This window comes from Hemitrygon akajei, chromosome 24 (genome assembly GCF_048418815.1).
Source record: "Hemitrygon akajei chromosome 24, sHemAka1.3, whole genome shotgun sequence".
NCBI classification, from domain to species: Eukaryota; Metazoa; Chordata; class Chondrichthyes; order Myliobatiformes; family Dasyatidae; genus Hemitrygon; species Hemitrygon akajei.
The window spans coordinates 42,415,825-42,433,333 of record NC_133147.1 but is presented as its reverse complement, the minus strand read 5'-3'; the positions used below and the strand labels follow the sequence as shown (position 1 = coordinate 42,433,333).

Here is a 17,509-nt window from a genome sequence, read left to right as displayed (position 1 = left end):
GGGGTGTGTCAGTGTCACGATGTGGGTTGTGGGGTGTATCAGTGTCACGGTGTGGGTTGTGGGGTGTATCGGAGTGTCACGGTGTGGGTTGTGGGGTGTGTCAGAGTGTCATGGGGTGGGGTGTATCAGAGTGTCACGGTGTGGGTTGTGGGGTGTATCGGAGTGTCACGGTGTGGGGTGTGTCAGTGTCACGGTGTGGGTTGTGGGGTGTGTCAGTGTCATGGGGTGGGTTGTGGGGTGTGTCAGTGTCATGGGGTGGGGTGTATCAGAGTGTCACGGTGTGGGTTGTGGGGTGTGTCAGAGTGTCATGGGGTGGGTTGTGGGGTGTGTCAGAGTGTCACGGTGTGGGTTGTGGGGTGTGTCAGTGTCACGGTGTGGGTTGTGGGGTGTATCGGAGTGTCACGGTGTGGGTTGTGGGGTGTATCAGTTTCATGGGGTGGGTTGTGGGGTGTGTCAGTGTCACGATGTGGGTTGTGGGGTGTATCAGTGTCACGGTGTGGGTTGTGGGGTGTATCGGAGTGTCACGGTGTGGGTTGTGGGGTGTGTCAGAGTGTCATGGGGTGGGGTGTATCAGAGTGTCACGGTGTGGGTTGTGGGGTGTATCGGAGTGTCACGGTGTGGGGTGTGTCAGTGTCATGGGGTGGGTTGTGGGGTGTGTCAGTGTCATGGGGTGGGGTGTATCAGAGTGTCACGGTGTGGGTTGTGGGGTGTGTCAGAGTGTCACGGTGTGGGTTGTGGGGTGTATCGGAGTGTCACGGTGTGGGTTGTGGGGTGTGTCAGTGTCATGGGGTGGGGTGTATCAGTGTCACGGTGTGGGTTGTGGGGTGTGTCAGTGTCACGATGTGGGTTGTGGGGTGTATCAGTGTCACGGTGTGGGTTGTGGGGTGTATCGGAGTGTCACGGTGTGGGTTGTGGGGTGTGTCAGAGTGTCATGGGGTGGGGTGTATCAGAGTGTCACGGTGTGGGTTGTGGGGTGTATCGGAGTGTCACGGTGTGGGGTGTGTCAGTGTCATGGGGTGGGTTGTGGGGTGTGTCAGTGTCATGGGGTGGGGTGTATCAGAGTGTCACGGTGTGGGTTGTGGACTGTAACTGAGTGTCCTGGTGTGTGGTATATCTGAATGTCACAGTGTGGTGTTTATCCATTACTATTGATCCTGCTTTTTGTTGTCTCCCACCCATCACCGCCCCCATGGCCGACACACCGTATGGGGTCCCATGGTTCACCTGACCTCTCCACTCACCGGGTTGCATCGCGGAGTTTCTTTTGATGGGGTTGCTCTGAGTTGTGTCTGCATAGCTGCCAAGCGTTCTCTCTCGAACAGCAGCTGTGGAGGACAGAAAAGGACGCCTGATATGGGCTGGGTTTCCAGTCACTCCTAACCAAGTGGAGGAGCATCGTGGTCTGTGTGTAGCTAACCCCCATCACTTCCAGTTCCCCAGCCACTCCAGCAGCCAAAGAGCATCATTGCGTTCCCACACTGTACAGGGGGAGCTTGACTATTTAGGGTGTGTGGCAGGCTCTCTCTGAGGCCTTCATATCTCAAAACCCCCTGCCCAGCCACAGTCCTGGGCAACACTTCCTTGCTTTCTATCTTTCCCACCCTTCCTGTCTTCCTTTACACCCCTCCCTCAGTTCCCTCAGTCACTCTTCACCCTTTCTTCTCCTCCCAGCCCTTATCTTCCTTCTCTCTTGTCCTCCGTCACTCCTCCACTCCCCTCCTTTCCTGCCTTATAATCTCAGTCTTCCCCTACTTCCATCCTTCTCTCCTTCTTCTCCCATCCTTCCCTCCTTCCTCTCCCATCCTTCCCTCCTTCCTCTCCCATCCTTCCGTCCTCCCTCTCCCATCCTTCCGTCCTCCCTCTCCCATCCTTCCGTCCTCCCTCTCCCATCCTTCTGTCCTCCCTCTCCCATTCCTCTCACCCTTTCTAAACCTTGTTCCTCTCCCACCACTCCCTCTTTAGAAAGAGGTTACGTAGGATTGGAATTTATAGAGTCCTTGGGGGTAGAGTTAAGAAACTGCAAGGGTAAAAAGACCTTGATGGGTGGTAATTGACAAGCCTGCAAACAGTGGCCAGGATGTGGGCTACACATTACAACGGGAAATAGATAGGCAATATTATGATAGTTATGGGGGATTTCAATATGCAGGTAGATTGGGAAAAGCAGTTTGGTGTTGGATTCCAAGAGAAGAATGCCTATGAAATGACTTTTTAGAGCAACTTGCGTTTGAGCCCAGAAGGGAAAAGGATTAGGTGTTTTGCAGTTAGGGAGCTGAAGGTAAAGGAACCTTAGGAGGCAGTGATCATAATATGATAGAATTCACCTTACAGTTTGAGAGGGAAAAGATAAAGTCAGATGTATCAATATTACAGTGGAGTAAAGGGAATTACAGAGGCATGAGAGAGGAAATGGCCAAAGGTGATTGGAAAGGGGCACTAATAGGGCTGACGGCAGAATAGCAATGGCTGGAGATTCTGGGAGTAATTTGGAAGGCGCAGGATAGATTCATCCCAAGTAAGTAGTATTCCAAAGAGAAAATGAAACAACTGTGGCTGACAGTGAAAGTTGAAGCCAGCGTAAAAAAGAGAGGGCATATAATATAGCAAAAATTAGTGGGAATTTTTAGAGGATTGGGTAGCTTTTAAAAACCAACAGAAGTCAACCGAAAAAGTATGAAGGAGAGAAAAGATGAACTATGAAGGGAAGCTAGTAACTAATATAAAAGAGGTTTTTTTCAGATATATAAAGAGCAAAAGAGACAAGAGTGGATATCAGACTGCTGGAAAATGAGGCTGGAAAGGTAGTGGAGGAGGACAAAGAAATGTGGATGAATTTAATAAGCAATATGTCATTTTTAACTGTAGAGGACATCAGCAGTATGCCAGAAATTCAAGAATGTTGGTGGCAGAAATGAGTGTATTTGCTATCATCAGGTAGAAGTGCTTGAGAAGCTGAAATGCCTGAAGATTTGTCGATAAATCTCGTTAACCAGGGTTCTGAAAGAGGTAGCTTAAGAGATTGTGGGGCATGGGTGGTGATCTTTCAAGTATTACTAGACTCTGGAAAGGCTGTGGAAGACTAGGAAATGTCACTCCAATCTTTAAGATAGGAGGGAGGCAAAAGATGGGAAATTATAGTTCAGGTAGCCTGACTTCAGTGGCTGTTAAGATGGTGGAGTTCGTTATCAAGGATGAGTTTCTGGAATACTTGGAGGCACTTGATGAAATAAGCCAAAGTCAGTGTGGTTTCCTTAAGGGGAAATCTTGCTTGTCAAATCGGTTGGAAATCTTTGAGAGAATAACAGACAAGATAATAATACCATTATTATAACCATATAACCATATAACAATCACAGCACGGAAACAGGCCATTCCGGCCCTCCTAGTCCGTGCCGAACTCTTAATCTCACCTAGTCCCACCTACCCGCACTCAGCCCATAACCCTTCACTCCTTTCCTGTCCATATACCTATCCAATTTTACCTTAAATGACACAACTGGCCTCTACTACTTCTACAGGAAGCTCATTCCACACAGCTATCACTCTCTGAGTAAAGAAATACCCCCTCGTGTTTCCCTTAAACTTTTGCCCCCTAACTCTCAAATCATGTCCTCTCGTTTGAATCTCCCCTACTCTCAATGGAAACAGCCTATTCACGTCAACTCTATCTATCCCTCTCAACATTTTAAATACCTCGATCAAATCCCCCCTCAACCTTCTACGCTCCAATGAATAGAGACCTAACTTGTTCAACCTTTCTCTGTAACTTAAGTGCTGAAACCCAGGTAACATCCTAGTAAATTGTCTCTGCACTCTCTCTAATTTATTGATATCTTTCCTATAATTTGGTGACCAGAACTGTACACAATATTCCAAATTTGGCCTTACCAATGCCTTGTACAATTTTAACATTACATCCCAACTTCTGTACTCAATGCTCTGATTTATAAAGGCCAGTGTTCCAAAAGCCTTCTTCACCACCCTATATACATGAGACTCCACCTTCAGGGAACTATGCACTGTTATTCCTAGATCTCTCTGTTCCACTGCATTCCTCAATGCCCTACCATTTACCCTGTATGTTCTATTTGGATTATTCCTGCCAAAATGTAGAACCTCACACTTCTCAGCATTAAACTCCATCTGCCAACGTTCAGCCCATTCTTCTAACCGGCATAAATCTCCCTGCAAGCTTTGAAAACCCACCTCATTATCCACAACACCTTCTACCTTAGTATCATCAGCATACTTACAAATCCAATTTACCACCCCATCATCCAGATCATTTATGTATATTACAAACAACATTGGGCCCAAAACAGATCCCTGAGGCACCCCGCTAGTCACCGGCCTCCATCCCGATAAACAATTATCCACCACTACTCTCTGGCATCTCCCATCTAGCCACTGTTGAATCCATTTTATTACTCCAGCACTAATACCTAACGACTGAACCTTCTTAACTAACCTTCCATGTGGAACTTTGTCAAAGGCCTTGCTGAAGTCCATATAGACTACATCCACTGCCTTACCCTCGTCAACATTCCTCGTAACTACTTCAAAAAATTCAATAAGGTTTGTCAAACATGACCTTCCACGCACAAATCCATGCTGGCTACTCCTAATCAGATCCTGTCTATCCAGATAATTATAAATACTATCTCTAAGAATACTTTCCATTAATTTACCCACCACTGATGTCAAACTGACAGGTCTATAATTGCCAGGCTTACTTCTAGAACCCTTTTTAAACAATGGAACCACATGAGCAATACGCCAATCCTCCGGCACAATCCCCGTTTCTAATGACATCTGAAAGATCTCCATCAGAGCTCCTGCTATCTCTACACAAACTTCCCTCAAGGTCCTGGGGAATATCCTGTCAGGACCCGGAGATTTATCCACTTTTAAATTTCTTAAAAGCGCCAGTACTTCCACCTCTTTAATTGTCATAGGTTCCATAACTTCCTTACTTGTTTCCCACACCTTACACCATTCGATATCCTTCTCCTTAGTGAATACTGAAGAGAAGAGATTGTTCAAAATCTCTCCCATCTCCCTCGGCTCCACACATAGCTGACCACCCTGATTCTCTAAGGGACCAATTTTATCCCTCACTATCCTCTTGCTTTTAATATAACTGTAGAAGCCTTTTGGATTTACTTCCACATTATTTGCCAAACCAAACTCGTAACTTCTTTTAGCTTTTCTAATCTCTTTCTTAAGTTTCCTTTTACATTCTTTATATTCCTCGAGCAATTCCTTTACTCCATGCTGCCTATATCTATTGTAGACATCCCTCTTTTTTCGAACCAAGTTTCTAATATCCCTTGAAAACCATGGCGCTTTCAAACCTTTAACCTTTCCTTTCAACCGAACAGGAACATAAAGATTCTGTACCCTCATAATTTCACCCTTAAATGACCTCCATTTCTCTATTACATCCTTCCCATAAAACAACTTGACCCAATCCACTCTCTCTAAATCCCTGCGCATCTCCTCATTAGTTCCAAGTTCATTATGGAAAGGGGTAGTTCTGTCCTTAAGATTGGAGAAAGGGCAATTTTGATGGTAGCAGAAAGGTCCCAGCAAGTGTGGGCTGGAGCAAGTTGGTTTGGTAAGAGGGAGGCTTTCAAAAATGAAATTTTCTGTGTTCCTGTCGGAATAAAAGGCAAACATAACAGGCTTAGGACATCTGGTTTGTATTTGAGAGATATTGAGGCTTTGGTTAAGAAACAGAAGGAGGTGCATAGCAGGTATAGGCAGGTAGAAACAAATGAGGTACTTGAGTGTAGGAAATGCAAGAGAGTACTTAAGGAAGAAATCAGGAGGGCATGAGGTTGCCTTAGCAGACAAGGTGAAGCAATACTACAGATACATTGAGAGCAAGGGACAAAATTGGTCCTCTGGAAGATCAGAGCGGTTATCCTTTTGTGGGGCTAAAAGAGTTGGGAGAGATCGTAAATGGTATTTTTGCATCTGTATTTATTTGGGAGATGGACACACAGTCTATAGATGTGAGGCAATGCAGCAGTAAGTTCATGGACCCTACACAGATTACAGAGGAGGTGTTTGCTGTCTTGAGGCAAATTCGGGTGGATAAATCCCCAGAACCTGACAAGGTGTTCCCTCGGACCCTGTGGGAGGCCAGTGCAGAAACTGCAGGGGCCCAAGCAGAGATATTTAAAGCATCCTTAGCCACGGGTGAGCTGCCAGATGATTGGGGGTTACCTAAGGTTTTCCATCGTTTAAGAAAGGCTCTAAGTATAAGCCAGCAAATTGTAGGCTGGTGAGTCTGACATCGGTAGTGGGAAAGGTTTTGGAAGGCAGTTCTGAGGGACCAGATATTCCATGGCATGCAAAAGTTTGGGCACCGCTGGTCAAAATTTCTGTTATTGTGAATAGCTACGTGAGTAAAAGATGACCTGTTTTGCAAAAGGCATAAAGTTAAAGAGAACACATTTATGTAATATTTTAAGCAAGATTACTTTTTTATTTCTATCTTTTACAGTTTCAAAATAACAAAAAAGGAAAAGGGCCCGAAGCAAAAGTTTGGGCACCCTGCATGGTCAGTACTTAGTAACACCCCCTTTGGTAAGTATCACAGCTTGTAAACGCTTTCTGTAGCCAGCTAAGAGTCTTTAAGTTCTTGTTTGGGGGATTTTTGCCCACTCTTCCTTGTAAAAGGCTTCTAGTTCTGTGAGATTCTTGGGCTGTCTTGCATGCACTGCTCTTTTGAGGTCTATCCACAGATTTTTGATGATGTTTAGGTCGGGAAACTGAGGGCCATGGCAAAACCTTCAGCTTGTGCCCCTTGAGGTAGTCCATTGTGGATTTTGAGGTGTGTTTAGGATCATTATCCTGTTGTAGAAGCCATCCTCTTTCCATCTTCAGCTTTTTTACAGACTGTGTGATGTTTGCTTCCAGAATTTGCTGGTATTTAATTGAATTCATTCTTCCCTCTACCAGTGAAATGTTCCCCGTGCCACTGGCTGCAACATGCATCGATCCACCCCCCGCTTTACAGTTGGAGAGGTGTATTTTTCATGAAATCTTCACCCTTTTTTTCTCCAAACATACCTTTGCTCATTGCAGCCAAAAAGTTCTAGTTTAACTTCATCAGTCCACAGGACTTGTTTCCAAAATGCATCAGGCTTGTTTAGATGTTCCTTTGCAAACTTCTGACGCTGAATTTTGTGGTGAGGACACAGGAAAGGTTTTCTTCTGATGACTCTTCCATGAAGGTCATATTTGTGCAGGCGTCACTGCACAGTAGAACAGTGCACCACCACTCCAGAGTCTGCTAAACCTTCCTGAAGGTCTTTTCAGTCAAATGGGGGTTTTGATTTGCCTTTCTAGCAATCCTACGAGCAGTTCTCTTGTAAAGTTTACTTGGTCTTCGAGACCTCAACTTGACCTCCGCCGTTCCTGTTAACTGCCATTTCTTAATTCCATTACAAACTGAGGAAGCGGCTACCAAAAAACGCTTTGTTATCTTCTTACAGCCTTCTCCTGCTTTGTGGGCATAATTTATTTTAATTTTCAGAGTGCTAGGCAGCTGCTTAGAGGAGCCTATGGCTGCTGATTGTTGGGACAAGGTTTGAGGAGTCAGGGTTTGAAATTTGCATCACCTGGCCTTTCCTAATGATGACTGTGAACAAGCTATTGCCCTAACAAGCTAATTAAGCTCTGAGATCTTGGTAAAAGTTGTCTGAGAGCTCAAATCTCTTGGGGTGCCCAAACTTTTGCATGGTGTTCCTTTCCTTTTTTTAAACTCTAAAATTGTATAAAACAAAAATAATACACTAATCTTGCTTAAAATATTGAAAAGAGTGTTTCATCTTTAACTATGACTTTTGGAGATCAGTTCATCTTCTACTCATTTAGCTATTCACAGTAACAGAAATTGTGACCAGGGTGCCCGAGCTTTTGCATGCCACTGTATATGGATAGACAGGGACTGATTAGGGTTAATCTATATGGCTATATGTCCTAGAGAAATACAGCACAGAAATAGGCCCTTTGGCCCATCTAGTCCATGCCAAAACCATTTAACTTGCCTACTCCCAATGACCTGCACCCGCACTATAGCCTTCCATATCCCTACTATCCAGGTACCTATCCAAACTTTTCTTAATCACGCTCCTATGGACCACTTATGCTGGCAGCTCATTTCCCACACTCTCAACACTCTGAAGAAATTTCCCCTCATGTTCCCCTCAGACATTTCACCTTTCACCCTTAAGCCATGATCTCTGGTCCCACCCAACCTCAGTAGAAAAAGTGTTTATCTATACCCCTCATAATTTTGTATACCTCTATCAAATCTCATCTATATTCTAAAGAATACAGTCGTAATCTGTTAAATCTTTCCGTATAACTCAGGTCCTCCAAACCCAGCAACATCCTTGTAAATTTTCTCTGCACTCTTTCAACATTATTTACATCTTTCCTGCAGGTAGGTGACTAAAACTGCGCCAAATTAGGCTGACCAATGTCTTGTACAACATCAACATAACATCCCATCTCCTGTACTCGATATATTGATTTATGAAGGCCAATGTGCCAAAAGCTTTCTTTATAAATGTATCAACCTGTGACGCCTCTTTCAGCGAATTACGTACCTCTATTCTCAGATCCCTTTGTTCTACCACACTCCTCAGACTGTTCACTGTGTAAGACCTACCCTGGTTGGTCCTACCGAAATGCAAAACCTCACGCCTAATGCAAAACCTACAATATTCCATCTTCCATTTTTCAGCCCATTTTTTCATCTGATACAGATCCCTCTGCAAGCCTTCCTCACTCTCTACCGCAACCCCCAATCTTGGTGTCATCTGAAAATTTGCTGATCCACTTAACCGCATTATCATCCGGATCATCGATATAGATGGCAAACAATAGAGGACTCAGCACTGATCCCTGCAGCACACCACTATCAGAGAGGCAACCCTCTGCTACCACTCTCTGGCTTTTTCCACAAAGCCAATGCCTAATCCAGTTTACTACCTGATCCTGAATGGCAAGCAAATGAACCTTTTTGATCAGCCTCCCGCGCGGGACCTCATCAAATGCCTTCCTAGGGTCCATGTAGACAACATACCGTGCCTTGCCTTCATCCACTTTCCTGGTAACTTCCTCAAAAAAGATTGGTTAGATGTGACCTATCATGCACAAAGCCATGCTGACTATCCTTAATCAGTCCATATTTACTCAAATACTTATAAATTTGGTCCCTTAGAATACCTTCCAATAACTTTCCCACGCTGATGTCAGGCTCACTGGCCTATAATTTCCTGGTTTCTGTTTAAGCCTTTCTTAAACAGTGGAACAACATTGGCTATCCTCCAATCCTCTGGTACCTCTCCTGTCGCTAAGGATGTTCTAAATATCTCTGCTATGATCCCAGCAATTTCTGCACTTGCCTCCCAGAGGGTGTGAGGGAACACCTTGTTAGACCCTGGGGCATTTGTCCATCCTGATTTGCCTCAAGGCAGAAAACACCTCTTCCTTTGTAATCTGTAGAAGGTCGATGAAATTGATACTGCTTTGCCTCGTTTTTATAGACTCTGTATCCATCTCCCGAGTAAATACAGATGTAAAGGATGCATTTAAGATCTTCCCCCATCTCTTTTGGCTCCACACATGGAATACCATTCTGATCTTCTAGAGGACCAATTTTGTCCCTAGCAAATCTTTAGCTTTTAACATAACTGTGGATTCTCTTTCACTTTGTCTGCTAGAGCAACTTCTTGCCTTCTTTTAGTCTTCCTAATTTCTTTTTTAAGGGTTCTCTTGCATTTCTTGTACTCAATAAGCATTTCATTTATTCCTTCTTGCCTGTACCTGCTATGCACTTTTTTCTCTTAACTAGGGGCTCAATATTTCTCAAAAACCGAAGTTCCCTACACTTGTTACCTTTACCTTTTATTCTGACAAGCAGGTACTAGCTTTGTACTTTCAAGCTGAAGGCCTCCCACTTTTCAAGTACACCTTTGCCAGAAAACAGACTGTCTCAATCCACACTTTTCACCAATCTCAACCCTCGGACCAGAACTACCTCTTTGCATATTTACTTTGAAACTAATGGCACTGCGGTCACTGGATGCAAAGTGATCCCCTACACAAACTTCTGTCACCTGCCCTGTCTCATGCCCTAACAGCAGATCAAGTATCGCACCACTCTTTCATTGGAACTTCTACGTACTGATGAAAGAAACTTTCCTGAACACATTTGACAAACTCTATCCTATCTAGTTCTTTTACAGTATAGGCGTCCCAGTCAATTTGTGGAAAGTTAAAATCACCTACTATAACAATGTTATGTTTCTTGCAGCAGTCTGTGATCTATTTACAAATTTGTTCCTCTAAATCCCTAGGACATTTCGGTTTAATAGCCCTATTAATGTGGTCATACCTTTCTTATTTCTCAGTTCCAGTAGTCGAGTTCTCCAACCTGTCCTGACAGAGCACTGCCGTGACATTTTCCCTAACTAGTAATGCCACCCCTCCCCCTTTAATCTCTCCCACTCTGTCAAGTCTTAACAATGGAACCCTGGGATACTGAACTGTCAGTCCAGCCCGTCCTGCAGCCACCTCAGTAATGTGTGTGGTAAATTGTGTCTAACCAGTCTTGCAGAATTTTTTGAGGAAGTTACCAGGAAAGCTGACAAAGGCAAGGCAGTGGATATTGTCTACATGGACATTAGCATGGACTTTGACAAGGTCCTACATGGGACGTTGGTCAAGAAGGTTCATTCACTTGATATTCAAGATGAGGTAGTGAATTGGATTAGACTTTGGCTTCACGGTTGAAACCAGTGATTGGTATTAGATGGTTGCCTCTCTGACTGGAGGCCTGTGTGCTGCATGAATCAGGGCCGAGCCTGTTGTTGTTTGTCATCTATATCAACTGTCTGGATGATAATGTCATAAACTGGATCAGGAAGACTATCAAAGCTGGAAAATGGGCTGAAAATTTGCCAGATGGGGTTTAATATAATTAAGTGTGAGGTGTTGCTCTTTGGGAGGACTAACTAGGGTAGTTGGACAGTAGGACACTGAGGAGTGTGGAAGAACACAGGGATCTGAGAATACACGTCAATAACTCATTGGAAGTGTTGTCACAGATAGAGAGGGTCGTAAAGGAAGCTTTTGGCACATAGGCCTTTATAAGTCAAAATAAAGTATCACTGCACTACAAAGGAATTTGCTCCAGCCACTCACTGTCTGCGCCCTGCCCCCACCCTTTGCCCTGGTGCACACACCTCTCGCTGAAGTTGTTCCACCCTCTCCCTCTGGATCAGACACTGCGCCGTGCTCCTGTCGCCCAAACTGTGTACGTCATCAAGGTGCCTGAAGGAAGAGTAAAGACCGGGGTGTCATCAGACCAGGAGCCCATCTGTGCCTGGGGCAAGGGATGATGAAAAGGAAGATATGTAAGGGGAGGGTGAAGGAGAAGAGGGACTGAAGGGATGGGGGGAGTTTGAGAGATGAGGGGAGAGAAAGGGATGAGTGGGTGGGGAGGGTGATGGATGGAGTGATGAGTCTTTAGGGAAGGGAAGGTGAGAGATGGAGGGGTGGAGCACGAGGAGAGCAACATGGAGAGATGGGACGGGCTGGGGCTGGTGTGAGGAGCAAGGTGAGGGGGAACAGCCCCAAATCCTCCCTTCTCCCACCACCCCATCAAACCCTGTATCTTAGTGTTCTGCTGCACATATGCCCCTCACCCATCCCACACTCCCCTGTCCCAACCTAGTGGCTTTAAGATATGGCCTGTCATATCTGACTGCTCCCCACCCCTGGGACAGGTCCCCCCCCCCCCACCATCCTAGACAGAAGAACCTGAGGGACGATGGGGTGGAAGGAAGAGTTTGTATTCCTCCCCCCTCCCCACACTGGGTAAGCCCCAGTCCCAGGACAGCAGGGCCTGAGGGACGATGGGGTGGAAGGAAGAGTTTGTATTCCTCCCCCCTCCCCACCACTGGGTAAGCCCCTGTCCCAGGACAGCAGGGCCTGAGGGACGATGGAGTGGAAGGAAGAGTTTGTATTCCTCCCCCCTCCCCACCACTGGGTAAGCCCCTGTCCCAGGACAGCAGGGCCTGAGGGACGATGGAGTGGAAGGAAGAGTTTGTATTCCTCCCCCCTCCCCACCACTGGGTAAGCCCCTGTCCAGGACAGCAGGGCCTGAGGGACGATGGGGTGGAAGGAAGAGTTTGTATTCCTCCCCCCTCCCCACCACTGGGTAAGCCCCTGTCCCAGGACAGCAGGGCCTGAGGGACGATGGAGTGCAAGATGGCGGGAAATTACTACAGATAGAAATTGTACTGCTCCCCTCAACCCTTCTTGGTTCAGCCCCTGTCTCAGGACAGCAGAACATGAGAGACGGAGGAGGAAGGCAGTGGTAGCTTACTTCGGGAGAGTTGCCACTGCCGATCCCCTCCCCTCATCACCCCCCGTCCCCGGACAGCAGAGCCGAGGGACAAAGTAGGGGAAGGTGACGGGAGCTTACTTCAGGAAGAGTTCATACTGCTTGAAGACCTGTTCACATCCCGGCCACTTGCAGAAACCATGGGCAAACAAGGGGTTCGGCAGCCTGGCGTCCCTGGAGAGTTGTAGAAGGAGCTATTAATGGCAAGGCAGCTGCAGTCTCCTCAAGCCTCTCTTCTGTGCTCTGTCCAAAACCCCTCCCACCTCCGTCTGTGTCACAGCCTACAAAAACCTCTGTCCATGTGACTGTATGCATCTCCTCCCCCCCCCACCCCCCCAACCAGTGTGACTATGCCTCCGACCCACTGTGTGACTCTGCGTCCCCCATCAGTGTGACTGTACGCACCCGCGCCTGTGTGACTGTACACCCCACCATTGGTGTGACCACACCTGTCGGTGTGACTGTGCGCCCCCCGGTCAGTGTGACTGTGCGCCCCTCCCCCCGTCGGGTGTGATTGTGCGCCCCTCCCCCCGTCGGTGTGACTGTGCGCCCCTCCCCCCGGTCGGTGTGACTGTGCGCTCCTCCCCCTGTCGGTGTGACTGTGCGCCCCCCGGTCGGTGGGTGACTGTGCGCCCCTCCCCCCCGTCGGTGTGACTGTGCGCCCCTCTCCCCCCCGGTCGGTGTGACTGTGCGCCCCTCCCCCCGTCGGTGTGACTGTGCGCCCCTCTCCCCCCGGTCGGTGTGACTGTGCGCCCCTCCCCCCGGTCGGTGTGACTGTGCGCCCCTCCCCCCGTCGGTGTGACTGTGCGCCCCTCCCCTCCCCGTCGGTGTGACTGTGCGACCCTCCCCTCGTCGGTGTGACTGTGCGCCCCTCCCCGTCGGTGTGACTGTGCGACCCTCCCCTCGTCGGTGTGACTGTGCGACCCTCCCCTCGTCGGTGTGACTGTGCGCCCCTCCCCTCCCCGTCGGTGTGACTGTGCGACCCTCCCCTCGTCGGTGTGACTGTGCGACCCTCCCCTCGTCGGTGTGACTGTGCGCCCCTCCCCTCCCCGTCGGTGGTGACTGTGTGCCCCTCCCCTCCCCGTCGGTGTGACTGTGCGGCCCCCTCCCCTCCCCGTCGGTGTGACTGTGCGCCCCTCCCCTCCCCGTCGGTGTGACTGTGCGCCCTTCCCCCCGTCGGTGTGACTGTGCGCCCCTCCCTTCCCCGTCGGGTGTGACTGTGCGCCCCTCCCCCTCCCCGTCGGTGTGGACTGTGCGCCCCTCCCCTCCCCATCGGTGTGACTGTGCGACCCTCCCCTCCCCGTCGGTGTGACTGTGCGCCCCTCCCCTCCCCCCGTCGGTGTGACTGTGCGCCCTTCCCCCCGTCGGTGTGACTGTGCGCCCCTCCCCTCCCCCCGTCGGTGTGACTGTGCGCCCTTCCCCCCATCGGTGTGACTGTGCGCCCCTCCCTTCCCCGTCGGTGTGACTGTGCGCCCCTCCCCTCCCCGTCGGTGTGACTGTGCGCCCCCTCCCCTCCCCCATCGGTGTGACTGTGCGACCCTCCCCTCCCCGTCGGTGTGACTGTGCGCCCCTCCCCTCCCCCCGTCGGTGTGACTGTGCGCCCCTCCCCTCCCCCCCGTCGGTGTGACTGTGCGCCCCTCCCCTCCCCGTCGGTGTGACTGTGCGCCCCCTCCCCTCCCCGTCGGTGTGACTGTGCGCCCCTCCCCCCCGTCGGTGTGACTGTGCGCCCCTCCCCATCGGTGTGACTGTGCGCCCCTCCCCGTCGGTGTGATTGTGCGCCCCTCCCCGTCGGTGTGATTGTGCGCCCCTCCCCCCGGTCGGTGTGACTGTGCGCCCCCCCCGGTCGGTGTGACTGTGCGCCCCCCCGGTCGGTGTGACTGTGCGCCCCTCCCCCCGTCGGTGTGGACTGTGCGCCCCCCCGGTCGGTGTGACTGTGCGCCCCCCCCGGTCGGTGTGACTGTGCGCCCCTCCCCCCCGTCGGTGTGACTGTGCGCCCCTCCCCCCGGTCGGTGGTGACTGTGCGCCCCTCCCCCCGGTCGGTGTGACTGTGCGCCCCCCCCGGTCGGTGTGACTGTGCGCCCCCCCGGTCGGTGTGACTGTGCGCCCCTCCCCCGGTCGGTGTGACTGTGCGCCCCCTCCCCCCGTCGGTGTGACTGTGCGCCCCCCCGGTCGGTGTGACTGTGCGCCCCCCCGGTCGGTGTGACTGTGCGCCCCTCCCCCCGTCGGTGTGACTGTGCGCCCCTCCCCCTGTCGGTGTGACTGTGCGCGCCCCCCGGTCGGTGTGACTGTGCGCCCCCCCGGTCGGTGTGACTTGTGCGCCCCCCCGGTCGGTGTGACTGTGCGCCCCCCCCGGTCGGTGTGACTGTGCGCCCCTCCCCCCGTCGGTGTGACTGTGCGCCCCTCCCCCCGTCGGTGTGACTGTGCGCCCCTCCCCCCGTCTGTGTGACTGTGCGCCCCTCCCCCCGGTCGGTGTGACTGTGCGCCCCTCCCCCCGGTCGGTGTGACTGTGCGCCCCTCCCCCCGGTCGGTGTGACTGTGCGCCCCCCCGGTCGGTGTGACTGTGCGCCCCTCCCCCCGGTCGGTGTGACTGTGCGCCCCTCCCCCCGGTCGGTGTGACTGTGCGCCCCCCGGTCGGTGTGACTGTGCGCCCCTCCCCCCGTCGGTGTGACTGTGCGCCCCTCCCTCCCCGTCGGTGTGACTGTGCGCCCCTCCCCTCCCCGTCGGTGTGACTGTGCGCCCCTCCCCCCGTCGGTGTGACTGTGCGCCCCTCCCCTCCCCGTCGGTGTGACTGTGCGCCCCCCGGTCGGTGTGACTGTGCGCCCCTCCCCCGCGTCGGTGTGACTGTGCGCCCCTCCCCCCGTCGTTGTGACTGTGCGCCCCTCCCCCCGGTCGGTGTGACTGTGCGCCCCCCTCCCCCCGGTCGGTGTGACTGTGCGCCCCTCCCCCCGGTCGGTGTGACTGTGCGCCCCTCCCCCCGGTCGGTGTGACTGTGCGCCCATCCCCCGTCGTCGGTGTGACTGTGCGCCCCTCCCCCCGTCGGTGTGACTGTGCGCCCCTCCCCCCGGTCGGTGTGACTGTGCGCCCCTCCCCCCGGTCGGTGTGACTGTGCGCCCCTCCCCCCGGTCGGTGTGACTGTGCGCCCCTCCCCCCGGTCGTTGTGACTGTGCGCCCCTCCCCCCGTCGGTGTGACTGTGCGCCCCTCCCCTCCCCGTCGGTGTGACTGTGCGCGCCCTCCCCTCCCCGTCGGTGTGACTGTGCGCCCCTCCCCCCCCGTCGGTGTGACTGTGCGCCCCTCCCCCCCGTCGGTGTGACTGTGCGCCCCTCCCCCCGTCGGTGTGACTGTGCGCCCCTCCCCCCGTCGGTGTGACTGTGCGCCCCTCCCCCCGTCGGTGTGACTGTGCGCCCCTCCCCCCGTCGGTGTGACTGTGCGCCCCTCCCCCCGTCGGTGACTGTGCCCCTCCCCCGTCGGTGTGACTGTGCGCCCCCTCCCCTCCCCGTCGGTGGTGACTGTGCGCCCCTCCCCATCGGTGTGACTGTGCGCCCCCCGTCGGTGTGACTGTGCGCCCCTCCCCCCGTCGGTGTGACTGTGCGCCCCTCCCCCCGTCGGTGTGACTGTGCGCCCCTCCCCCGTCGGTGTGACTGTGCGCCCCTCCCCCCGGTCGGTGTGACTGTGCGCCCCTCCCCTCCCCGTCGGTGTGATTGTGCGCCCCTCCCCGTCGGTGTGATTGTGCGCCCCTCCCCCGGTCGGTGTGACTGTGCGCCCCCCGGTCGGTGTGACTGTGCGCCCCCCCCGGTCGGTGTGACTGTGCGCCCCCCCGGTCGGTGTGTGACTGTGCGCCCCCCGGTCGGTGTGACTGTGCGCCCCCCCGGTCGGTGTGAGCTGTGCGCCCCCCCGGTCGGTGTGACTGTGCGCCCCCCCGGTCGGTGTGACTGTGCGCCCCCCCGGTCGGTGTGATTGTGCGCCCCTCCCCCGAGTCGGTGTGACTGTGCGCCCCTCCCCATCGGTGTGACTGTGCGCCCCTCCCCGTCGGTGTGATTGTGCGCCCCTCCCCGTCGGTGTGATTGTGCGCCCCTCCCCCCGGTCGGTGGTGGATTGTGCGCCCCTCCCCCGGTCGGTGTGACTGTGCGCCCCCCCCGGTCGGTGTGACTGTGCGCCCCCCCGGTCGGTGTGACTGTGCGCCCCCCGGTCGGTGTGACTGTGCGCCCCCCCGGTCGGTGTGATTGTGCGCCCCTCCCCCTGTCGGTGTGACTGTGCGCCCCCCGGTCGGTGTGACTGTGCGCCCCCCCGGTCGGTGTGACTGTGCGCCCCCCGTCTGTCGGTGTGACTGTGCGCCCCTCCCCCTGTCGGTGTGACTGTGCGCCCCTCCCCGGTCGGTGTGACTGTGCGCCCCTCCCCCCGTCGGTGTGACTGTGCGCCCCCCCGTCGGTGTGACTGTGCGCCCCCCCGTCGGTGTGACTGTGCGCCCCCCCGTCGGTGTGACTGTGCGCCCCCCCGGTCGGTGTGACTGTGCGCCCCCCCCCGTCGGTGTGACTGTGCGCCCCCCCCGGTCGGTGTGACTGTGCGCCCCCCCGGTCGGTGTGACTGTGCGCCCCCCGGTCGGTGTGACTGTGCGCCCCCCCGGTCGGTGTGACTGTGCGCCCCCCCCGGTCGGTGTGACTGTGCGCCCCCCCCGTCGGTGTGACTGTGCGCCCCCCCGGTCGGTGTGACTGTGCGCCCCCCCCCGTCGGTGTGACTGTGCGCCCCCCGGTCGGTGTGACTGTGCGCCCCCCCCGGTCGGTGTGACTGTGCGCCCCCCCCCGTCGGTGTGACTGTGCGCCCCCCCGGTCGGTGTGACTGTGCGCCCCCCGTCTGTCGGTGTGACTGTGCGCCCCTCCCCCTGTCGGTGTGACTGTGCGCCCCTCCCCGGTCGGTGTGACTGTGCGCCCCTCCCCCCGTCGGTGTGACTGTGCGCCCCTCCCCCCGTCGGTGTGACTGTGCGCCCCCCCGTCGGTGTGACTGTGCGCCCCCCCCGTCGGTGTGACTGTGCGCCCCCCCCGGTCGGTGTGACTGTGCGCCCCCCCGGTCGGTGTGACTGTGCG

General features: G+C 53.6%; 1 protein-coding gene and 1 long non-coding RNA gene across 2 annotated transcripts in view; one reads left to right on the top strand and one right to left on the bottom strand.

Annotated features, from left to right (window-relative positions):
• Positions 1–17,509, top strand: part of LOC140715610 (uncharacterized) — a 72,498-nt gene that overhangs the window by 44,880 nt on the left and 10,109 nt on the right. Inside the window, exon 3 of the long non-coding RNA XR_012096175.1 lies at positions 6,512–6,594. This is a non-coding gene — a long non-coding RNA (uncharacterized lncRNA). The remainder of the gene's footprint in view (positions 1–6,511; positions 6,595–17,509) is intronic.
• LOC140715609 (forkhead box protein P3-like) overlaps positions 1–17,509 on the bottom strand; it is a 55,842-nt gene that overhangs the window by 34,908 nt on the left and 3,425 nt on the right. The window contains exons 2-4 of the mRNA XM_073027978.1: positions 12,512–12,604; positions 11,268–11,355; positions 1,242–1,325 (exon numbers count right to left, since the gene is read on the bottom strand). Coding sequence (XP_072884079.1) covers positions 1,242–1,295 — 54 coding nt within the window. The 5' untranslated portion in view covers positions 1,296–1,325; positions 11,268–11,355; positions 12,512–12,604. The remainder of the gene's footprint in view (positions 1–1,241; positions 1,326–11,267; positions 11,356–12,511; positions 12,605–17,509) is intronic.